Here is a 26,266-nt window from a genome sequence, read left to right as displayed (position 1 = left end):
GTAGAGTATGATACCAAATGCCGTGGATGAAAAAGTTGTTCTATATGCCTCTAGGTCAAAAAACTTTCCATCAGATCCAATACGCGCCAGTTTCTTCGTGTCATCACTATGCAACATAATCTCTTGTTCTCTCCAAATCTTCTTCTGTCTTTTTATTTTACTAGGTTCGATTACAGTTTCTGATGTCAGGAGATTTAGGTCTCTCAATACAGCATTTGCAACCAAGCAAGCTTGTCTATTACTGTTCTTGCATCGATCAAGAGCCTTACATATTTCTATATACTTGCATCTATTTTGAACAGAAAGTGAATCATCAATTAAATGGTCACTCAAGAACATGCTATCATCACAGTTCATCATGTCACTTTAATCTTCATCTTCTTTTTCTTCTTCTTCTTTTCTGCTTTCTTCACCATTGTTATACTTATCAGCCATTTTTGGTTGAGTACTCTTGCATTTATTATATTTCCATTTTTCCTTTCTCGTAAGCTTAGATTTTATAACCATGTCAACTTTGCCAATGATGCACACTATATTATAGCGCTAACCTAAGGAATAAACGTATTTAAGACGTACCTTAGGCTAATGATACGCTTAGCTCAAGGAGTTAACTAGGAAATAATTTTTTCCACTTAGGCATTCAAAAACTTTAATTTCAGAAAAATAATAACTAAGATAAGAAACATAAGTGACATTTTTTATATTATTTAAATAAGAATGTCTGAGAAAGAGATTAAAAACATATATATTTTACTAATTCCTTTAAGTTGATGAACAGAAGTTTTACAATACAATTAGTAATTTTGTCTTGTGGTTAAAAACAAGAAATTAGGAAGATGGGAATTTTATATTTTTTATTATTACTTTTTAACATACAAATTAAAAAAAAAACACTTCTTGAACTTAACTATTTAAAAAAAGTCTAAAAGTTGAAATGCAACTAAAATCTCTCCTCATTAGCATTCAATTCCATCTTTATTATTGAAATTTATCTCAATGCATATTATACAGAATACAAATTCAAAATGTCCAAAGTTCTTTGAAATGTTTTGAACATAGGTTTTAAACTTTTTGTTGTTACACGTTGGATGTCGTTTCGAATCTGTTTGTACAATGAGAGGCGTTTATCAGGTTGTTTTAATTCTGTTAGCACTGGACAGAGGTAAGAAATAGAAGCAAAATTTTTTGCGGGACTAAGTAAGGATTAGAACTGCGTTAAGACACCGTTGTATGACATAAGAGTCCTTGATTATATGGTGATTGACTAGAATTCAAGTGACGTTCTAATCACCATCACAAAAAAGTTTTAGCATCACTTCAGCGTAAAATTTGATTTTAAACAATCAAATGTATAAGTTTGACTAGTGTTTGTTACAACTATATCTTTATAAAACTCATGGTATAAGATTATTTCGTAGTTTTTGAGATGTTTTTTGAAACCTTTTATGCTTCATTTACTTTTAGTTAATTATGATTTCAAGTTAACTTTTGTAACATATTTTTGTATTGAAAAACGGGAAAATGTGGAAAGTAAATTATGCATCGACGAGAACATTTTTTTTTTTTCTTAACTTTTAGAATTCATTTTCTACTCTATGACTAAACGTTAAAACAGATCAAAAATGATTTTCTGATTTGTAGACTTTTTCTTATCTATCTATTCAAAATCAAACTTTTAAAATATCCAATAACAGAAGATAAGAATGAGAGACAATAAGAGAAGATAAAAGACAATAACAGAAAATAAGGATGAGAGACAATAACAGATGATCATCTCAATACAATAAAAACAAATTTTAAAATTAATTTGAATTAAAAAAAAAATTGAAACTCTGAAAGGAAGTGAGCTAAAAGTGTCTAAACACTTGATCACCATCATAAAAAACCTCTTATATTATATTTACAAAGACTTCTAGTTAAAAGACGTTAATTGTGTCATAGAAGGACACCACTTAATGTCTATTTTACTACACCTTTCCATAACTGCTTCATCATAACACAAATACACTAGATGTAACTTTTTCCTCTGTATATCACAATTCTTTTTTAAAGGTAATTTGAAAGTAAGAGAGATCTTTAGCAAGCAGCACCTAGTTAATATCTATTTACAATTAGTGAGTAACAAGTAATTCTTCAGTTTTTTCAGATTTTGAATTGGCACAATTATGATTAAAAATCTCATCATATTTTTTAATATGGTTTTGGTTTTTTCCAAAAAATTTGATGCTCAAACCTTGGTGCTTTGAGCCAAGTCAGTTACAATTGGTTGTTTTTAGTTTATTGTCTGTAAATGTCCTTATAAGTACGTAAGGTAGTTCAGGGGATATTTTTTCCATTTTCGAAATTTATTTTTGACAGGGTTTTCACAGATGGTAACACAATTTCTAATACCTTTGTAAATTCTACCTCACCTAAATCCTGAATCTAACAACTTCCCTAATGTTTAGTCCCTTCCTAAATGCGTTGGTCATTCAAAAAATACTCAGATCGCAATAAAAGCGTTGGTCATTCAAAAAATACTCAGATCGCAATAAATGGGTTGTTCATTTAAAAAATATTCAGATTTCTCAATCGCAATAAAAGAAGGATTAAAAAAGCGTCACAAAAACGTCGCATTCAAGTTTACAGAAGTTTATAATCTTAGGGAAGCTGATAGCAAGGATAGCTGATAGCAAGGGAGAGAAGGTATTTAAAAAGATATTTAAAAAGGTCGATATGAAGAAGTCCCCATTAAGTTATGACATAAACCTGGTGTTGGTTTATGTAATTTTCCTAAAAACCCAGAATATTGCATTTGCATGTATAATGTTACTGATTATTTTTCAGAAGCAAAATCTATTCACAGGAAAAAGGCAGCTAAGAGACTGCTCAATTTTTATATGAGTTTATATTATGTTATGGCTGCACAATAATTCTAATTAATAATTAAGGCCGAGAACTTTGTAATAAAGTTTCTGAAAGTTTTATTTAACCTCACTGAAACTTCTCTATGTCTTAAGCTTACCATTCACATGCAATCTGAAAGAGCTAATCGAGCTATAATGGGTTCTAGGTCTAAAATTCTGAATGAGAGCGAAAACGCCATTCTCTAGATGGTATATTGTTTGGATTTCGTACTGCTCGTCATAGATTAACAAGGAACAGTTTTGCCTTTACATTGCATAGAGATTTATTTTAAATTAGATTGAATGATTTTCTTGAACGCTTAAAACAAATTTTAAAAAATCAAATCCCCAACCTGGTATTTTTATACTTCATATCGGATTACGTATTCTCTGATTTTAAATCACGGAAATATTTTCTGTACCAGTAACAACTTTCACGATTTAATGATATTTTTACCACATTACCTTTAACAGATTATAATTTATTACGTTATTACCAAATACAAATCTTTAACTTTAATTTTTAAATTTTGTATTGACCCCTACATATGCTCATAACTTTCATAGTTTCTGGAAATGTTTAAGTTCATCAAGTACTCCTTGACTTCGTTATTATTGGGTTTCTTCCACATTTGTGCAGCTGATAAAATGATCGACTTTTCTTCTTTTTGTTATGAACGTTTTTAGTAAGAAAGGGGAAAAAATTTGAAAGTTTTATGGTTAAAATACTTTAAACTACAATTATCTAGTTTACCCTTACAAATTTTACAAATACTTGAAAAAGTGTAAAAACTCTTGCAAAATTTCTTAATCCTTTACACCCAACTTTCGTACACACAATTAATAAAAACTTAAAACGGAATTTTGCTTCGAATTCAATAAAAATATTCTAAACCATTAAAATTCTGTATAACAAGTTAGCACAATAGCAGTTTGTCGACTCTCTTTACACAATAAAATGTCTCGAAAATGATTTACAAATGATCAAAATTAAATAATCTTCGTGTGATTGAAATAAAATAATCTTTACAGGATCAAATTAAAAAGTAAATAACCTTTTTTAGTTTTTACAAATTTTACTTTTAAATGATTGCAAATCAGATTTAAAGCTTGAGTATTATCTTTATCTAACCCATGCTCCTTCCTATAGTCGTGATTACAACGCAAAAAGCGGTTAAGTAAAGTTTATCTAAAAAAAGATTGTTTCATGTCAATTTTTTTTTTCATTTTTATTAAAAGATTTTGACAATTCTTACATAATTTTAGATAATAATATACCAGTAAATAATAGACTATATTATTCAATTAAGTTAATCGATTGTTTTCGTTCTTAGATAATATACTTATATTTATTATACATATATTTTCTTCTCGATTTCTTCCGTAACTCACTTAGGTTTTTTCACATCTTCTTGGATTTTTTTTTTTTTTTTTCATCTTCATTTTATTCTCACAATCTTTTTCTGCAACTTTATAAAGACGCTAATGAAACAACCTTGTGGTATATTTATAATATCCCAGATTCCAAAGCCCAAACTTTACTTGAACCTATTGTTAGAAAGTGCTTTAAAAACTTTAAAAAAGCTGAATTTATTCAAGATATTTCAAATGTTGAATAGCATGACTATGTAAAAGAAAAAAATGACGCTAAAGATTCCAATAAATAATTAATCGAAATTTTTTATTGTATTTCGAATAAACATACCCCTTACAAAAATTTAACGAAAAATCAATCAACAAGTCATAATAAACCTTAACGAAAGGCAATAACAATTAAAAGTAAACTTTATAAAAAAGATTTAAAACCAGAAATCTGTAGAATGAAAAATTTACTTTTTATTAAGCTTAAACAATATCGGAATAGTATAAACAAAGATATGAAGTTTAGCAAAAAGAAATATTATACAAATTTTTTTGGCAACAAAGTAAATAACATAAAAAACACTTGGAAAGGTATAAAAGAGTTTACAAATGTAATGCCAAATAAAAGTTACTCACCAACAGTCTACTTATCCACAACAAATGCGAAACTAAATTTTAATCTCCAATCTTCACTACGATTGCATCAAAATTATTCAGAGAAATTCCAATTTCTAGATTCAACTTTCTAAAGAACCTGACCAATCCTAATAGCAACTAATATGTAACTAATAACTAAAGAAGAAACCCTCGACTATATAAACTCCATTGTCATACAAGGTATGAGTGTTGGATCGAACAGCTTTCCAACAAAACCTCTTGATTGCACCAACTACCATCCAATTTCTCTTCTCTCTAATTTAAGCAAAATCGTTGAAAAAGTTATGCATAACAAACTACACGACTTCCTAAACCAAAATCAATGCTTATGTAAACAGAAGCTTGGTTTTCGTAAAAAGTATAACATTTCACGCTCTGTTAGAAAATTACAGAAAGTATAAGAGCAGCTCTTAATAATAGAAACTTTGCTTGTGGGTTTTTCATTGATTTAAAAAAAGTTTTTGAAACCGTAGACCATGACATTCCTCTATCAAAGCTTAACTATTGTGCTGTATGCAGCATATCCTTGCAGTGGTTTAAAATATACCCTTCCAATCGTTAACAATTTGTAACTTTAAATGACACCTTCTCAGACATTAAAACCGTTTGCATTGGTATACCTCAAGGAGCCATATTGGGTTCTTTTTTCTTTATTATCAATGATCTCAATATTTAGAATAAGCGGCCGAAAACTGTCATTGTGATATAATTTATCTTGATGATAGATTAGAAACTTTCATTCAAAACAAACAGAAATGACCTTATCCTCAAATTAGCCGCTTCAACTAGGCAGGGTCGAATATTAATTAAATGAATATTTTAGAATAATGTTCGTTCTTTTTGCGAATATTCATTTAATGAATACTAATAGTTCCATATTATTTAAATGAATATTTTAGAATAATGTTCGTTCTTTTTGCGAATATTCATTTAATGAATACTAATAGTTCCATATTATTTAAATGAATATTTTAGAATAATGTTCGTTATTTTTTGCGAATATTCATTTAATGAATACTAATAGTTCCATATTTGTTCAACAGATATTTGTCCAGTTGATAAATATTCGTTTGAGGAATATTCTATCATTTTCGCATAATAATATTCGTTCAAATACAGCTATTCACGAAAGTTTAAACGATTACAGAATTTTAAGATCTAATCTTCGGTTTTTCTTGAATAAAAATCTAACGGAAATAGATATCAAAATAATTTTTTTTTCCAATTTGGCAAATAGGTTATTTGTTAATAAAATAAAAAAAAGTAGGTTTCGACTCATCACTGTTTACACAGAAATTTCATTAAAAGGTAGGTGATACAAATTAAGAGGTGTCACAAAAGTTTAAACGATTTTATTTAGGATCAATTATTTTCTAATTAACTGATTAATCCGGTGCGAAAACTTTTTTTATTTTCAAATAAAGTTAAAATAAGTGGTTTACAATCAAAAAATTCATCACAACATCATCAGGCAGCTTTTAATTCATTAAAAATCAACTTGAAATATTGTAAATTTCAAATAATTTCAATTGCGAGCAAATGGGTCGAATAACAGTTTCTAGTGGGATCAAGTGGCAAGTTATTGGTATGGCGAGGACAAAAAATCAAACAAACGTTTAAATAGGCAAAATACTTCATGTTTCTAAATCTTGCGATCGAAAAAGCAATAAAACCAGGGAACTTATCCAAGGACGTCTCCGACATGCCGCGTACTGGGAGACCATCCAAACTCAGCAACCGTGACAAAATTGGTATAATCAGAATGAGCAGAGAAAACCCCAGACTCAGCTACAAAAAGCATGCACAAATCTTCAACAACTCAAAAAATAATCAAAAAGTTAGTAGAGAGCTAGTGAGACGAACATAGTTGGACAAAGATATTGGAACGTACATAGCTGCTAGAAAACCTATTCTTTCAATCACGGATAAACGTTAACGACGAGTGTGGTCCAAAGAAAGGCTGAACTGATCTGTAGAACAGTGGGCAAAAGTTATTTGGAGTGATGAAGCTAACTTTCAAGTTGTAAACCGCAAGGGAAGAATCTATGTCAAAAGATTTGTAACTGAGAAATATTCAGACAGGTTTTTGCAACGTCGTCGACAAGACGGTGGAGGTTCGGTTGGCATCTGGTGATATTTTTCTCACAAAGTTATAGGCTTCTGCGAGCTGTACGAAGGCTGAATTAATCAATACACTTACAAGAACACATTGGAAACGTATTTAGTTCCATCAATCAGACACTTGTATGGCAGAAGCAAGCAATTTATCTTTCAACAAGACGGGGCTTCAGCTGACACAGCTCACTCAATCAAAAAACATTTTTTGAAAAAAAAGTTCAATGTGATGCCCTGGTGCCTTAGATCACCAGATCTCAACCCAATTGAAAATATTTGGTCTTGGATCGACAATCAACTGACATACCATGAAATTCAATCAACTCAGCATTTAAAGCAACTTTTGAATGAGTACTGGCTAAAAGTACCTCGCGTGATGTGCATGAAATTAGTTGAATCAATGCATAAACGAGTTTATCTTTGCTATAAAAACAAAGGAGGACACTTCAAATATTAATTTCGCTTTTTTTTTTCATTTTTTGTTCGAATGTTGCAATTCGTTTAAACTTTTGTGCTACTTATTTTTCCTATAAGATTTTTTGTAATTGTTTTTTTCTAACTAAATATTAAAGTTTTTATAATATGTTCATATTTATTTTAAAGCTAATTACTTTTTCTTTATTAAATAAAAAAAATTGATTCGATAATATTTTACAGTTTTTTTTTATTCAACAATAACCACACATACTTGATAAAAATTCTGCAATCGTTTAAACTTTCGTGAATAGCTGTATTTGTTTTACAAATAAAATATTCATTTATTATAAATTTTTTTTTTTTTTTTTTGTAATAATTTTTTGTTAGTTGTTTAAAAAGAGTTCTGTTGTCAATTTAATGCAATCTTTTCTTAAGATTGTAGATTTTCTAGATTATTAAGTTGATTGTTCGATCTTAGTTTTAAACCCACTTATGAACACTTTGTAAAGCTTGTGTTACGATCAAATGGATCTAATGATCCGCACACCAAAAACTGTTGTTGATCCCTTTGTTTAGGCGTATAGCTTTCACAAAATTAGAGCCTCTATCAGTAGCTATTTAGGTATTTGTTATTCTCTCCAAATGCATTTCTTTCATCAACGAATCAACTTTTTAGCAATATTTTTACTAGGATATTGCTCTGGAAGAGATTCAAGTTTGACAAAAGACGTTTTTTTAAACAGGCTAGTAATAAAATGAAAAGTTAGAGATTGAAAAGCTATATTTCTAGATCAAGCCCAGATGTCAGTTGTGAAAGCCACACCATTTAGGTTGAGCTTTTTCTTATTAAAAATTTTCTTTACAAGTTCACTGTAAACTTAAATAATAGAGGAATTCGAGTATGAGAAGGTAATCTTGAAAAAACAGTCTATACTTCCCTTCGTTGCTTGCTTCATAATTGAAAAAAATGCTTCGCTATTCACCATGGAGAATGGCAAATTGTCAGTGATGATCTACTTTGCCACTTCAGTTATTAACTTAATATTCTCAATATGTTTCTTTGGCAATGATATCGCAACACAAAGTTGACTTAGAGCCTTCAATGTTTATAAATGAAAAAGAGAATTAGTTTAATTAATTACTGTTAAAATATTTTTACTAACGAATATTATTCGTAAGCTATATAAAAAAAGCGATGACGTCACAATTTGAAAATGTTGACACACTAATGAGTTTTTTTTAACAGTAAACTCGATGTAAAAAAAATACATCGATCTTAAAATTAAAAATATTGTTATGGGTTGATTGTGGTCTTTATTATAATATTTAAAAAACCTAAATAATGTCGAAAAAAAAATTATTTCTTGCTTGAATTATTGGTTATAGAAATGAAGTGTTAAACTTTTGTTAGTTGTAAACCCAAATCTTTTCTGAATGTCTTTTGCAATCTAATAATTTAGATTCAAATTCCCTTGATATAGTTGAATAGTTAATGATTTAACTGTCAAGGAAATTTGAATTTTAATTATAAGATTTGATTATCATTACTGACGTTATTTAGAAATATTTAGCACCTAAAAACTGCTATATATAATATTTAAACTTAAACGAAAATATTCGTACAAAAATATCTTATAATAAAAATATCAAATATTATTATATTATATTAAAAATATCAAATATAAATTAAAAACATCAAATATAACGAATAATATTCGTTCAAACGAATATTCGAACGAACTAAAATTTTTTTCAAATATTCTTAAACGAATATTCGTACGCATTTATTCCTTAAACGAATATTCGTCCCTGCCAAGTTACAACGGCATTTTACCAAAAGTTGGACACTCCATTAGCTCAAAAACGCTGATATTACATTCAATTTTTCTTTCACACTTACGACATGCATGTCAAACTTGGGGGCAATCTAAAACCGTCTGTCTTTCTAAAGTTATTTCACTTCAAGATAGAGCAGAACGAAAAATTCATTTCTGTCCAAGAAATTTCCTTAGTGATATCCTGTATCTTACATCCAAAATTCTTCGTTCTATGATTTAATCCAGTTCCTAAATTTTTGATTTGTCTGGAATCAACAATATGGTCTCCTTCCGACCATTTTTCATAACTACTTTAATATTAGAACAATGTGTGAGCATTAGCTAAGGTCAGTCATAACAATTTAACTATCCCACTAAAATAGATAACTTAACCTGGAGTAAATTCTATTACCTGCCAGTGTATTTTTTCTTGGAATACCTTCGGAGCACCCTAAAACCAGATTTTATCCTTAGATCCAAGAATCTGTTCCTAAGTCACTCCATTTCTGCCTAAAAAGTTATGCTTATCTTCATTCTTTACCTCTATATCTTTTTTTTCTGTGTATGTGTACATCTTATCTTTTTTTATTTGTGTACATGTGCATGTATATGTGAATACATCATATTAAATATTTGACCAACATTTTATCTTTTTAAAAGTCTGTTTTACTAGTGCTACTTGTATTATCATGTGATTAGTTTATTAATAATATTTTTCTTTTGCCTTTTCTTTATCTTCTTTGGGTCATTGCATTTTACTAGTGAACTACTATTTGCAATGACCTGTGTTTTTAGTAACATTCCTATTAACACAAAATATATTGATATTGGTTGATATTAGTAAAATTATTTATCACCTGGTCTGGAAACAAGACTACTGTGATATGTTTGCCTCAAAAAATTCAGATTTGGTAACTGTTTTGCTTATGTTATCAGAGAACTTCTGCATTTCCTTTTCTTTAATCTAGTTGATCAGGAACACACTAAAAAATGCCAGGAGAGTTTAGGTTGGTACAGAAGATTGTATTTCGAAAAAGCTTCTGATAAAATTCAAGATATAAATATTGAATTAAATACATTATAAAAAAATGTAAAAATCTTATCTCTAGAAATTATTTTGTTTAGTCAGTATATATAGGGGAAGATGGGGAACATTTGATCATGGGTTACTTTCAACCACTTCTAATATTTATCATGATGTTTAAAGTTAACACTTAAAGTAAAAGCTCATGAAGATGGACTTATAGTAATTTCCTGCTCTAGATTACTCATAGATAAAACAACTGCTGAGGTTTTAAGTGTTAGTTTTAAGAATCATGACCAATTGAAGAGGTGGTTGGAAGTAACCCATGGTAATATTCCCCTACATCCAGAAAATTTTTACTTGCCAAATAAAAATTATATTTTTTAAAACTGTATATTTTAGCCCTAACATTGAACAGTTCTGGTTACTATTTAAATTTAGCCTACACTGAGCCGTTCAGTCAATCAGAGAAATGTATTGAAATTTGTTGGCGAAGAGTCGTTAATGGGAGCCTTGAAGTTGGTGTCTTGTATTCCTTAACTGATTGTTACTGTACAATAAATACAACTCATGAAAATCAAAGTTTTTACCATAAAGAATTTTTTTGTAAGATTTACGTTATCTTATCAGTGTCTGATTTGCTACTAAAATAAAACATTTTGTATTATTTTAGTAGCAAATTGAGTAGAAAAAGAATAATATTCCGTAAAAAGAAAATTAAAATATTAGTTTTTTTCCATCAGCTTTTCAATTGAAACTTATTTTTAGTCTCTCTACTAACTTCTGAAAACTCTATCTATTCAATCAGCCAGCTGGCAAGTTTTATGGTTCGAATTAGATTTTTGTCTAGCGGAAGTGATAAAACATCAATATATTTCATCGACAACCTTGATCAACCGGTTCTGCAATCAGGTAGAATGATATTGACGACATCCTTTCTTGAAAAAACAAGAAGTGATTATCAACAACGAAGTTTTTCATTGCATGCTCTCAGTAATCTATATAATGCCTTTAATGAAGTTTATTCAAACAGAGTGATAGGTTCAGAGATAGAGAGCTTTTACTCATTTACAGCTAAGGTGATAAGTAGTTTAACTTTTTTTGATTTATTTAAAAAAGAGTATTTTAGTAGAAACGTTTGTGCTTACTTAATTATGCTTAATTTTTTTGAAAGAAAATGTCATGCTTAAACTGCACTATAAATCCATAGATTTTATAAAGTTTAGTTTATATTGTATAACATTTTGCACTAGCAAAAAAGAGTTATGCTAAAAGTTCATTATGCACACAAGCATGATCTTTGGTGGAGTGTATGATAATGTTTTGGCAGTACATGTAACCTTTAAGAAATTATATTTTTAGGTAGCCGATATGGCAGTGGAAAGTAATCATACGGAATGGGTGGCACTGAAGCTGTCTACTAATCAAGTAATAAAAATAAGGTTAATACCTTTCATCATTAGCTTTGAAACAAAAAGCTGTGGTATAATCATTAATGCCTTCAGCAATGTAACTCAGTACGTATACTCTGTTCATATGGATAGTATGCTTTATTTGTATTACATTATATATTACATTTATGTTACAATTACACAAATGCTCTAAAGGTTAAAAGTTATTCTTACTAAATTTTAGAGACTACATTACAAATCGAAACTTTACAGTTGATAAGTATAATGTCACAGAAAAGATGTATGTCAATTTTACACTCACAACAAGTGCCAATTGTACGGCTGATCTTGAAGATGTTGCAGTTCTTGTTGAGCATGATCAAGCATTCTTAGCTTTTGAAAGTTTTGTCTGGCACAATACTAGTGTTGCCAAATTTTTGTTTGATAATAGTTCAACATTTTTCAATGTCACAGTAGGCAGTTATATTTAAGCTTTAATTTGTAGATTTTTTTTATAAAAAAGCGTTTAATAAGTTTTGACAGAAATGTTTTTTTTTTTTTTGCTTGTTTTTAAAAGCTATGTTTTGTTTGTTTATAAATGTTATTATAATTTATGAATGTTTAAACGTTTTCCATTAGGTGTCAAAGCTTTTCATTGATTCTATCATGGAATTTTCTGCAACATATTGTATAAACACAACTTCTTTAAATGTTGGAGATACAAACATCACTGTTAACGCAAGTATTTATTACACATATTATAATCAAAGTGAGAAGATGACAACTTCAACGCTAGTCTTCCTAAAAGAAGGGTTAATTAAACAAGGTAGCAGTTTGATAGGGTTGTAGGGCAAATTTATTCTATAAGTAAGTTTGCTGTTGACTGTGGAAGCTCAAATAGATAAAATTAGTGCAAGCTCATAATCATTTTTCAAAAATATATCGTTTCTTTTTTAAATATTAAGAATATTTCATAACTATTTTAGTATTAGGACAATGTGTGAGCACAAGCTAAGGTCAGTCATTTATAACAATTTAACTATCCCCACTAAGACAGATAACTTAACATGGAATGAATTCTATTATGTACCAGTGTATTTTTTTTTGGAATACCTTCAGAGCGCTCTAAAACCAGATTTTATATTTAGGTACAAGAACCTATTCCTAAGTCACTCCATTTCTCCCTAAAGAGCTATGCTTAGCTTCATTCTTTACCTCTATAACTTTTTGTGTAAATGTACATCTTATCATTTTTTTATTTGTGTACATGTGCATGTATATGTGAATACATCATTAAATATTTGACCAATGTTTTATCTTTTTTAAAAGTCTGTTTTATTGGTGCTACTTATATTATCATGTGATTAGTTTATTACTAATGTTTTTCTTTTTTCTTTTCTTTATCTTATTTAGGTCATTGCATTTTACTTGTGAATTGTATTTGCAATGACCTTTTAAGTAACATTCTTGTTAACACAAAATGTTTTAAGTAACATTCTTGTTAACACAAAATATATTGATATTGGTTGATGTGTCATATTTATATAGATGTATAAATATATGGGCTGATCTTAGAGATTGGTGTTGGTCTTAAAAGAGAGAATATGTAATAAACACAACATGGCGCTATGAGTATGTGAAGAAACGTGCAAAAACTTTTTATAATTATTATCTTGTTCAACTTGTGAATTGTTACACATAAAATGGCAGAAAGTGTTAAGGGAGGTGTTTCTCCTCCAATGTTGGATTTAACTGTAGATAGATTTGCTTCATTTCGCTCATGGATTGAGAAATTGTATGATTATGTTTTATTGTCAGATTTAGAAAAGAAACCATCAGCATATCAAGCTGCTATGTTAAGATATACGTTTTCTTCAGAAACTCGAAACATTTATGAATCATTAAACCTAACTGAAAACGAAAAGACAGATCCAGCTATTATATTGGAGAAAATGGAAGTGTTTGCCAAGGGTATTGTTAATGAGAATTTATAAAGACATAAATATTTCAAACGTTTTCAAGAAGATGGTGAATGTTTTGATGATTTCTTAACAGAGGTTAAGTTGTTAAATAAAAACTGCAATTTTTGTAACACTGCAAATTGTTTTGGCAGTTTATTAAGAGATAAAATTGTATATGGGATAAGATGTGACAAAGTATGAGAAAAATTACTTTCTGAAAAGAATTTGACAATAGATAAAGCAGTAGAAATTTGTCGTTCTTCAGAAAAAGCACAAGATGGTGTATCTGGACTACAAAATAATAACACTGAGAGTGTAGACCGTATTGGACAGCAATTTTACAGGAAAAATAAATTTACTTCAACCACATGGAATACTATCAATAAAAAAGATGTTAAATTTAATTCATTGAGAGGTAAATTCTGTTTAAAAAAGCATCCTTTTATTCAGGGATCATGTCCAGCATGGGGTAAAAAGTGTAGAGATTGTGGTATTATGAACCACTTCTCAAATAATTCAGTTTGCCTAAAAACAAAATCAAACATTCCCGATAGATATGTTGATCAACAAAATGATAATAAAAATTTGTCAAGCATGCAGCAGCGTCTAGGTGCATTGTTTTTTGGGTAGAGTAGGAGTAGATAATGCAGAAGCACCTTGGGAAATACAATTAAAAGTAAAATATGGAAAAAAAACATTTAAAGTTGACACAGGTGCAGAGGTAACAGTTATAGGAACTAATCATTTAAAAAAGTTTGGAGTTAAAATTAATGTTACTAACAAACAATTGATTTACATGTTACTAACAAACAATTGATAGGTCTTGATCATAAAGCACTCGATTGTCTTGGTTACTTTCAAAAATCATTTTCAATCAATGGTCAGCACAGTGAATTAATTACTACATATGTTTTTAAGAATGTAAAAACTGCTGTATTGGGAAGACCTGCCTTACTAAAGTTTAACCTGGTTAAAATAGACATTCCAGAAGGATTCATGTGTGCTGCAATTACAAAGTCAAAATGTAGCATTATAGAACAGTTTCCATCAGTATTTAAAGGATTAGGGACAATTAAAGGTGATTCTGTACATATTACAGTACAAGAAAATGGAACACCATACCACATTGGAGCGCCACAGCGAGTAGCATTCCCACTACTTGAACCATTGAAGTTAGAACTTGAGCGAATGAAAGAAATGGCTGTTATCAAAATAGTGAATCAACCTACAGACTGGTGTCATCCAATAGTAGTTGTGAAAAAACCAAACGGACAGCTTCGTATCTGTATTGATTTGACACAATTAAACAAAGATACAAAATGTGAATTCTATGAACTTCCGATTGTAGATGATACATTGGCGCAACTAGGAAATGGGTGTTAATACATGGTTAAGTTGGATGCCAACTCAGGATATTAGCAGTTACCAATGAATGTTGAAAGTCAATTAAAATGTACATTTACTACACCTTTTGGTTGTTTCTGCCCAAGAAGGGGTCCATTTGGGCTAACATCACTCCCAGAAATTTTTAGTAAAAAATTGGATCATGTAATTGAAGGTCTAAAAGGAGTAGTAAAAAGTATGGATGATTTTTTAGTTTTTGGCAATACAGAAAATGAGTATAATGAAAACCTTTTAGCATTGCTGAGTAGATTTGCAGAACATGGACTAACACTTAATTTAGAAAAATGTTTATTTAATCAAACTGAAGTAGAATTTTTAGGTCATAAAATTTCAGCAGAGGGAGCAAAACCATTGACCAAAAAAGTTGAAGCTAAACAAAATTTTCCAAGACCAACAAATATTACAGCTTTACGTAGCTTTCTTGGTATGGCTCAGCAATTATCAAAATTTAATCCGTTGCTTGCTAAAGTAGCTCAACCTTTAAGAGATCTTTTAAGTTCAAAATCAGCATGGTTTTGGACTGACAATCATTCAAAAGCATTCAATGATGTAAAAAATATTTTGACTAATCCTCCCATTTTGGCCCACTACAATGTTAAAAAACCTGTAAAAGTAAGAACAGACGAAAGTTTGTTAAACGGATTTAGTGTAGTTGTTTACCAGAGTCATGATGGTGTATACAAACCAACTGATTGTGCATCTAGATTTTTAACAATGACTGAGAAAAATTATTATCTAATCGAAATAGAAATGTTAGCTGTAGCATAGGAATGCATACGTATGTCAAAATATTTGTATGGTCTACCAAATTTTATATTGGAAACAGATCATAAACCATTAATAACTACATTAAATTATTATTCACTTATTGAGATGTCTCCAAGAATTCAACACTTAAGAATGAAATTGTTAAGATTTTTATTTACTGCAGAGCATGTTCCTGGCAACTTGATCACTGACGCAGATACAATGTCTTGTGCACCTGTATCTCAACCTACAAAGGAAGATGAGATAGCAGAAAATGATCTTAACATATATGTTAATTCAATAATAAAAAGTATGCCTGCTACAGAGAGTCGGTTAGATGAAATTAGGAAGAAAACTGGAGAAGATGAACTTTTGAAACAATTGGAAGAAAGTATAATTTTGGGATGACCTAATAAAAAAAAATACTGTCTACCTAATCTCCAGCCTTATTGCGATTTCAAAGTAAAGTAGTTAAAATTGATGGATTTTTGTTACATCAAAATAGAATAGTAATCCCAGTTAGTATGAGAAAAGAAATTCTTTCAAAATTGCATGAAGGTCTCTTGGGAATGGAGAAGTGCAAACAGCATGGACGGAGTGTTTTCTGGCCTGGTTTAAACAACCAAATTGAACAAATAATTTGAAAATGTGTGGCATGTATGAATTATCTCCCATCAAAACCAAAAGAACATCTGTTATCTCCTGTAATTCCAACACAACCATGGCAAAAGTTGGGAACTGATTTGTTTCAATGGACTAATAAAAACTATTGAATTATTGTTGATTACTATAGCCTGTGGACTGAAGTGTTTCTGCTTTCAAGTACTAGATCAACTGACATAATACAAGCATGCAAAGAATCATTTTCTAGAAATGGTATCCCAGAAGAATTAGTGTCAGATAATGGTACACAGATAATGGTTTCGTGTCAGATAATGGTTTCGTCAATTCTCTCAACATTGGGAATTCAAAGACATAACGAGTAGTCCACACTATGCAAGATCAAATGGTTTAGCAGAAGCCACTGTAAAATCAATAAAATTGTTGATAAAGAAATGTTATATGTCAAATGAAGACATTTATAAAGGTATCTTAATATTATGTAATACTCCAATAAAATGTGGCTTATCTCCAGCAGAGCTATTACATGGACATCAACTGAGAGACAATTTACCCAGATTTCAAACTCAAAACAAGGAACAATTAAAAAAGTCAAGAGATTTAGTCAAAGAGAGAATTCAATCTAAAAAATACCATAATAAAAATATTGGCCCTTTTGTACCACAGGTCTTTAGACAAGGTCAAAATGTTGCAATTCAAAATGAAGTAACTTGCGAATGGAGTCTAAGAGGTAAAGTAGTTAAATGTGTTGATCGCATGAAGTAAAATTGAATGACAACGGACATATCCTTTGTTGAATTCAGATTCATCTTAGAAAAGTGTATGCAGTATCTGCTCCTTGTTTGAAATGGGATAATACAGCAAGAATGCGCAGAAGCAATCCTAATCTTCTGGTTGATGAATACAGTAATAACAGAATAGTTTCACTTGATTTTGAGAGTGAGAAAATGATAATTGCAAAAGAAAACAGATTAGTTGAAGATACAAGAGAAGAACAAATATGAGTATCCAGTCGCAGACGAATAAAAGGCCACTTGATTATGAGGAGTTATGAGTTATTGACATTTATATTTTATTAGGGACATGCGTCATATTTATATACATGTATAAATATACGGGCTGATCTTAGAGATCAGTGCCGGTCTTAAAAGAGAGAATATGTAATAAACACAACAGTTGATATTAGTAAAATTATTTATCACCTGGTCTGGAAACAAGACTACTGTGATATGTTTGCCTCAAAAAATTCAGATTTGGTAACTGTTTTGCTTATGTTATCAGAGAACTTCTGCATTTCCTTTTCTTTAATCTAGTTGATCAGGAACACACTAAAAAATGCCAGGAGAGTTTAGGTTGGTACAGAAGATTGTATTTCGAAAAAGCTTCTGATAAAATTCAAGATATAAATATTGAATTAAATACATTATAAAAAAATGTAAAAATCTTATCTCTAGAAATTATTTTGTTTAGTCAGTATATATAGGGGAAGATGGGGAACATTTGATCATGGGTTACTTTCAACCACTTCTAATATTTATCATGATGTTTAAAGTTAACACTTAAAGTAAAAGCTCATGAAGATGGACTTATAGTAATTTCCTGCTCTAGATTACTCATAGATAAAACAACTGCTGAGGTTTTAAGTGTTAGTTTTAAGAATCATGACCAATTGAAGAGGTGGTTGGAAGTAACCCATGGTAATATTCCCCTACATCCAGAAAATTTTTACTTGCCAAATAAAAATTATATTTTTTAAAACTGTATATTTTAGCCCTAACATTGAACAGTTCTGGTTACTATTTAAATTTAGCCTACACTGAGCCGTTCAGTCAATCAGAGAAATGTATTGAAATTTGTTGGCGAAGAGTCGTTAATGGGAGCCTTGAAGTTGGTGTCTTGTATTCCTTAACTGATTGTTACTGTACAATAAATACAACTCATGAAAATCAAAGTTTTTACCATAAAGAATTTTTTTGTAAGATTTACGTTATCTTATCAGTGTCTGATTTGCTACTAAAATAAAACATTTTGTATTATTTTAGTAGCAAATTGAGTAGAAAAAGAATAATATTCCGTAAAAAGAAAATTAAAATATTAGTTTTTTTCCATCAGCTTTTCAATTGAAACTTATTTTTAGTCTCTCTACTAACTTCTGAAAACTCTATCTATTCAATCAGCCAGCTGGCAAGTTTTATGGTTCGAATTAGATTTTTGTCTAGCGGAAGTGATAAAACATCAATATATTTCATCGACAACCTTGATCAACCGGTTCTGCAATCAGGTAGAATGATATTGACGACATCCTTTCTTGAAAAAACAAGAAGTGATTATCAACAACGAAGTTTTTCATTGCATGCTCTCAGTAATCTATATAATGCCTTTAATGAAGTTTATTCAAACAGAGTGATAGGTTCAGAGATAGAGAGCTTTTACTCATTTACAGCTAAGGTGATAAGTAGTTTAACTTTTTTTGATTTATTTAAAAAAGAGTATTTTAGTAGAAACGTTTGTGCTTACTTAATTATGCTTAATTTTTTTGAAAGAAAATGTCATGCTTAAACTGCACTATAAATCCATAGATTTTATAAAGTTTAGTTTATATTGTATAACATTTTGCACTAGCAAAAAAGAGTTATGCTAAAAGTTCATTATGCACACAAGCATGATCTTTGGTGGAGTGTATGATAATGTTTTGGCAGTACATGTAACCTTTAAGAAATTATATTTTTAGGTAGCCGATATGGCAGTGGAAAGTAATCATACGGAATGGGTGGCACTGAAGCTGTCTACTAATCAAGTAATAAAAATAAGGTTAATACCTTTCATCATTAGCTTTGAAACAAAAAGCTGTGGTATAATCATTAATGCCTTCAGCAATGTAACTCAGTACGTATACTCTGTTCATATGGATAGTATGCTTTATTTGTATTACATTATATATTACATTTATGTTACAATTACACAAATGCTCTAAAGGTTAAAAGTTATTCTTACTAAATTTTAGAGACTACATTACAAATCGAAACTTTACAGTTGATAAGTATAATGTCACAGAAAAGATGTATGTCAATTTTACACTCACAACAAGTGCCAATTGTACGGCTGATCTTGAAGATGTTGCAGTTCTTGTTGAGCATGATCAAGCATTCTTAGCTTTTGAAAGTTTTGTCTGGCACAATACTAGTGTTGCCAAATTTTTGTTTGATAATAGTTCAACATTTTTCAATGTCACAGTAGGCAGTTATATTTAAGCTTTAATTTGTAGATTTTTTTTATAAAAAAGCGTTTAATAAGTTTTGACAGAAATGTTTTTTTTTTTTTTGCTTGTTTTTAAAAGCTATGTTTTGTTTGTTTATAAATGTTATTATAATTTATGAATGTTTAAACGTTTTCCATTAGGTGTCAAAGCTTTTCATTGATTCTATCATGGAATTTTCTGCAACATATTGTATAAACACAACTTCTTTAAATGTTGGAGATACAAACATCACTGTTAACGCAAGTATTTATTACACATATTATAATCAAAGTGAGAAGATGACAACTTCAACGCTAGTCTTCCTAAAAGAAGGGTTAATTAAACAAGGTAGCAGTTTGATAGGGTTGTAGGGCAAATTTATTCTATAAGTAAGTTTGCTGTTGACTGTGGAAGCTCAAATAGATAAAATTAGTGCAAGCTCATAATCATTTTTCAAAAATATATCGTTTCTTTTTTATACAAATTTTTTTAAGGAATACCTACACGCTGGATTGTTGGTTATTATGATAGTATTGTTTATGAAAAGCCATTGGTCACAACTGATGATTGTGTTCAGACATGTTGGAACAAGACATTAATTGGTGATTTAGTTATGGGTGCTTCATATTCAAAAAGCTCTTGCTTTTGTTTTTCAAGCACAGAAAACTATCAAAAGAATTCAAGTTATTTTCTTTCTAATTTTAATTGTAAGTTTTGTTTAATTTTAGTTTTTTGCTGTTGTGCATGTTGATCGTCCATGCTTTTTATGAATGCTGTTGATGTAGATTTGTAACATTAGGATAGAAGTTTGAAGTTTTTTTTAATGATGTTAGGTATTAGAAAAGAAATTCTTAAGAAGAAGCTATAAAAAAAGGTGATGTTTTAGTAATAGGCCTTGACAGGGGTGGCAGAACAGTGGGGATATAGGGGTCTTCAGCCCCCTCACTTTTAAAAGTTTGTGTGCTTTTGCTATTGTAGCGCCCCCACACACACACACTTTTTATGTCTGCAAAATTATTTTTTTTAAATGTTTTGATTTGTTTTAAATCACATCTTCAAGCTGTTAGAGGGTAAGTAGCATTTTGTATCTGATGTAATAACTTAATGTGTTTGCTTCTAATCACGTTTTACCAGCTAGGGAGCAATAAAACTGCAAAACTACATGGAAGCAATTAATGATATATATGCATAAGCACATTTTTACATAATTCACAATTCCTAATCTTACAACTAGTATTTCCTTACAACTGCGTAGAGTCATGATGGAACCATCTCATAAAAAAAAACAGACACTGTTTTCTTTTTTTGTACATGATTAGCCTTTTTCAAATACAACTGTATCAATCGAAGAAGTTTATCAAGAAATGATAGTGAGAAATCTTTTCCTGCTTGTTCCTGCTGCAAGTGGAATACCAAAAAAAACAGAAATAAATTCTGCTATCAGGCAACCAAAAAAGTTTGTGTGGGTTTGCAGATCCATAAATTCAATTTTTTAGCTACCAAACTCAAGACTTATGAAAATGGAATATACCAGCTTTTTTCAGAATGGGAGAAAGTTATTCTTGCTGAAGGAAACTATTTTTCAGAATAAACTTTATTAAAACTGTTTTTATGTGTATTTATTTATGGATCTGCAAAACCGCACGAACTTTTTTGGTTGCCTGATAATGTTGAAGTAACCAAAAAAATATATGGCAAACAATTTAGATTTTTCAATAAAAAATGGATTATAGATTACCCTTGGATTCATCTATGTCATTCCAAAAAGAAATTATCTTGCTATATTTGCATTGGTGCTGTCAAGAAATATCTTGTATCCTTTTTAAATTGCAGTGAACAAAATTTTTTGACAATCAGTTATGAAAATTGGGAAAAGACTGTATAAAGATTGCAAAAACTTGACCTATCATCATTTCATAAGGAGGTACAGGAAAAATTATTCATATTGCATGCAGCAGGTTCAAAAACCATACATCAAATGATAAGTGAAATGCATGATAAGCAATGTGATCAGCATTATGAGTGCTTAATTCGTGTTATCTCTACATTAAAATGTGTTACTCAACAAGGCTTAGCTATTCGACAGAATGATTAAATTAAAGACAATCTTAATCAGTTACTTTTAATGAGCAGTGAAGATTGTGCACCTCTATCAAGCTGGCTGTCAAGCAGTAAGTACATGTCATGATATTGTAAATGAGATGATAGAACTAATGGCAAATTATGTGCTAAGAAATGTACTTATTGCTATTAAATCAAGAGTTTTTTTTTCTATATGCAATGAAGCTCGGGACTTTTCTGGTACTGAGAAAAGGTCAATTTGTATTCGATTAGTTTCTGAAAATTTTACAATATACAAAGATTTTCTTGGTCTCTATGCTGTTGATGCTACCAACAGTATATCACTTTTTTATGCAATATGTGATTTAATAAGATGTAAATTAGACAAAAAAATGGTGCATGGGCAAAGTTATGATGGTGATGCTTCAATGTCAGGGCATCTAAGTGGTTTTGCCAAACTATTTAAAGATAATGTCAATGAAGCAATTTTTATACATTGTTACATGCATCAGTTCAACCTTGTTCTTCAAGAGGCCTGTAAACAAGTTAGATGTATGAACATGGGACAGGAGTTGTGCAAGCTCTTGTATAATTTTATTTATTTAACTCCAAAGAGACTAGTAAGGTTTAAAAAATAACAATCTGATATACTTGACAGGGATGATAAGCAAATTTATTTAAGTGCTCCTTTTCCAACTCGTTTTACTGCGAGGACCAAATCATATGGTTCAATTCTGACAAATTTTTAAGTAATTATTTCACAGCTTCAAGAAATTTCTAACAGAGCTAAAGCAGAAGATTCACTTGACAAGTTATTGTCATTTCAATTATATTTTGGGCTTCGACTGGCTTATGATATGTTTGCAACTGTAGAGTAAGTTTCTCAACATACACAATCTGCTGAAGTAGATACTCAAACAATTGCTTCCTCAATAATGTTACCAAAAGTTCATATGTCATCTATGCAATCAAAAAAATGTTTTAAATCATTTTTTGAATCTTATGTCAACAAAGGAGTTGATATATTTGGTTGTAGTTCACCTCATGCTTGCTTGCCTCGCCAAGGTTTAACTCCTTCTTGTTTTGATGATAATACTCTGAACAACCACAATTGGGACACAATGGAATATTACCAAGCCCAGTTTTACAAGGTACTTGATGTTATAGAAAGTCATTAATGGAATGATTAACCACTTTAGAAAAGTTGTTATTGTCCACTGCAAATGGTGTTACAAACATAAAAACTTTAGATATTATAAAATTTTCTATAAAAATGATATAGTTTATGATAAATTAAAAGCTGAACTCTTTCTGTTTAAATCCATTAAAGAAACTTAGTATTACATGTAAAATGACCATTAAACAGGCCACATCAATCACAACTATAATTGATATGTTAAATGATACTAAAGGAGTCTCAATAATGTTTTCTAAAATATCAAAACTTCTCAAAATTTACTTGCGGATACCATTGACAATCTGCACAGCCAAGCAATCTTTCTCCCATTTAACAATGATGAAGTCATACAGTTGATCGGCCTTGGCTCAAAAGCAATTGAATCATCTTCTACTTCTTCAATTTTATAAGTTGAACACCACGGAAATAGATGTAAAAGCTTTAGTAAAAGACTTTATAAATGGAAAAAGTAAAGATACCAGAATTTCTTACTTCGGAAAAAGTTAAATTTTTTTTATATTGTAATATATTCTTTTAATTTTAGTATGTATGAGTTTGAAATAATTTGATATGACATTAAATTTTAGTGAAATATGTTTATAGTTGTTATTATATTTTATTGAAAATTAAGACGTGTGGTTTTCTTTTAAGATTAACTGAAAATTGAGATTAGTTTTTATAAAATTTTCAAAATATTCTAAGGCCCCCTCCCCCCACTTATTACTTCCTTCCACCCCCCCCTGGGTTTTGAATAATTTGTTAGTCAAATAATGTCAAATAACATTTCAGACACTCTAAAGGTTGTGTTACAATATGTGAAGTACTGTATTATTTTTAATTAGGTTGTGATTGTATGATAATCTTAATCATAATAGTAATTTTTTAGTTTCCTTCATTTCATCTCCAAAGAACTTTTTTTCAACTGGTGATTTGGCTAGTTTCATGGTAAGAGTGAGGTATTTTACAGTAGGAAATGACACTAGCACCATTTACTTTGTTGATGATATAAAATACCCAATTAATAAAACAGGAAGAATACTTTTGTCTTTTGAAAATTTTGAGAAAAGAATTAGTCAACTGAGAACTCTTACAAGAGATGATAATACTAAAATTTGGAATGCAGTGCAAGAAACATCGATTGGTGAAGAACGCTATACAGTGGTGGAAAATTTATATTCTTTGAATGTTATGGTAATTTTGCTATATTTTATAATAAACTTTAACTACTTGTTTTGTTAGAGGGTTAACCTGCACAGAAATTTTTAAAAGTTATTTGACTTCCCTTATTTTGTTTTACAGCATTGACCTTTTTTTAATCAGAGATGTTCTGATTACAAAACAAAACTTTTTTGAATTTGCTTTTTCTCATAGATTGGAGATATGTCTGTCCAGAACAATCATACTGAATGGGCAGTGTTGGTACTGAGCAATATTCATAAAGTTCAAGTGACTTTGACACCTTTTATTATTATGCGTGCTGTCAAAAACTGCAGTTTACAAGTTAATTCTTCAAGCGAACTAATAAAGTACTTTAAATATTATTTTGTTTTTTAATATTAATACTAAGAATAATATTTTCTCTAATACTTTCCCATGTTAAATAATTATTATCATTATTTTTTACAGGGAAAGTATGAGTATTTCTTTCCTCATTAAAACAAGTTCTCCTTGCACTGCTGATCTTGAAAATCTTAAGATGCATTTTCATCATGTTCCTGGTATGATGATATTTAATGGTTTTGTGTGGGATGATTTAAGTTTGACACCAACATCTTTTTTGCAACATGAGAAGTTTAATGTTTTTTATGTAAGTTTTATGATATTTTTTAAGTTTTTTTAATTGTACTTAATATTTGAATCACAATACATTAACACAAATTTTTTATTTTAAAAGTTCCATTTATGTTATGCTTGTAGGTTCAGAAGTTGTTCATTGGTTCAATGCTCAATTTTTCTGTTGTATATAAAACAAACATAACTTTTATGCCAATTGGAACAATAAATATGTCAGTTGTGGTGAATATTTGGTGGGATGAGTATTTAAATGGTAATCTAAATAAAACTCAAAAAATCCTCATTTTTCAGCAAAGTACCATAAAACCTTCAAATCGAGGTAAAAATCAAAATTTTTATTAGATGATTTCAAATAGTTTCTTCATTGTTGAACTAAAACTCCTATTTTCTTTATTACCATCATGTTCTTTTCGTCTCCACCATATTATATTACCATCTCAAACATATTGTTTTACTTTCTCTGCTATTACCATATCACTTACATTGTATCATTTTTCTTTTGTCAATTGTGATCCTTTTCTTGATCATTTATGGTTTTCATCTTTACTCTAAATGTAAAACTCTTGTTCCCTTTTTCTTTTCATAATAAGGCAAAAAAGGAAAAAGAGCTTCTTTACAAAAAAGATAATAGTTGGTAAATTATTTTGAAATGTACCACAAAACTTAAATCATCGACTCTTTTTTCTCCCTCCAGAAATAAATTTATCTGTTTAATGAAATGATGCTAATTGTACATTTATTTAAGGCTTAATTCAAATGTACCCAGAATTGAAATATACATCCTCAACTGAGACTAGTTTTATTACGAGCACATATCAATTTGTTTGCGTTCCGATGCAGAAGTGGTAATTTTGTTGTAGTGATTCTTTTTTTTCTTGTTATTAAATCGATTACCAAACGAGTATTATTTCCATATTATCTTTACAACCTTTTTTCAGTTATATTTTTAATAAATGTAATTTTTTTAAACTAAAATAAAATGATTTATGAAATTTTTTTTTTACAGTTTTGCTTATTTTTCTATTTTTTTTAATTTTTTTTTAAAAATGGTTTGTACTATTTTTTAATGTTGATGAATTCTATACTTTTTAAAATTATCGTTTGTGTATGATTATTTAGGCAGCAAGCACCATGCTATCAACGTGATTTGGCAACTGGTCTTGTTCAGTGTACGTTTTTTTTAGCTAATATGTATTTACAACGTGTAATTTAGGAAGTTGTTAAATGTTGTATTCAGCATGTTTCTTAGGATCTTACTCTGATCATATAATGAATGAATAATAGTGTATTTTATGATAGTTCTTCCGGTTCAATTAACAGAAGTAATTGGTTTTAATTCTGCAACAAATCTTGTATTCGGGTATACGTTCCGAAACAACATAGTCGAAGTAAATATGGAAAAAGATCGATTTATTACAATTATTACTCAAAAAAAGTGGGAGTCTGTACAAAAAGAGAGCGGATTTATATCAAAACATTAAAACTTTTACCCTATGTATGTCATCTTAAGGAATGGTTTTTACTGTTGTTTTTCGGTGTTTTTACTATCAAGTTGTATTTAAAATCATAAACTTTAAAAACTCATCCCTTTAAAA

The 26,266-nt window shown here is 29.6% G+C and overlaps 1 protein-coding gene and 1 pseudogene across 8 annotated transcripts; both read left to right on the top strand.

Moving 5' to 3' along the window:
* The first annotated feature begins 1,031 nt into the window (after positions 1-1,031).
* Positions 1,032-26,266, top strand: LOC149891328 (uncharacterized). 8 transcript variants are annotated; one of them, XM_090082428.1, is made up of 19 exons: positions 1,032-1,162; positions 10,719-10,883; positions 11,046-11,356; positions 11,640-11,794; positions 11,913-12,141; positions 12,308-12,494; positions 18,212-18,376; positions 18,539-18,849; positions 19,133-19,287; positions 19,406-19,634; positions 19,801-19,987; positions 20,134-20,346; positions 23,764-24,068; positions 24,249-24,403; positions 24,504-24,684; positions 24,795-24,990; positions 25,417-25,516; positions 25,791-25,840; positions 25,971-26,266. In XM_090082428.1, the coding sequence occupies exons 1-19, from the start codon at positions 1,114-1,116 to the stop codon at positions 26,150-26,152; spliced, it is 3,525 nt and encodes a 1,174-aa protein (XP_089938554.1). In that variant the 5' UTR covers positions 1,032-1,113; the 3' UTR covers positions 26,153-26,266. The 8 variants fall into 8 exon arrangements, with proteins under 8 accessions (XP_089938554.1, XP_089938555.1, XP_089938556.1 ...); XM_090082429.1 differs by having other exon boundaries at positions 1,050-1,162; positions 10,680-10,883; positions 11,640-11,719; XM_090082430.1 differs by having other exon boundaries at positions 1,050-1,162; positions 10,680-10,883; positions 19,133-19,212.
* Positions 20,359-23,659, top strand: LOC149891329 (uncharacterized; annotated as a pseudogene).

The sequence above is a fragment of the Hydra viridissima genome, unplaced genomic scaffold (genome assembly GCF_058129835.1).
Source record: "Hydra viridissima isolate aposymbiotic clone 2 unplaced genomic scaffold, HvirCarnegie_v1 scaffold_3, whole genome shotgun sequence".
Classification (NCBI taxonomy): Eukaryota; Metazoa; Cnidaria; class Hydrozoa; order Anthoathecata; family Hydridae; genus Hydra; species Hydra viridissima.
This window is presented reverse-complemented; position numbering and strand designations above follow the sequence as displayed.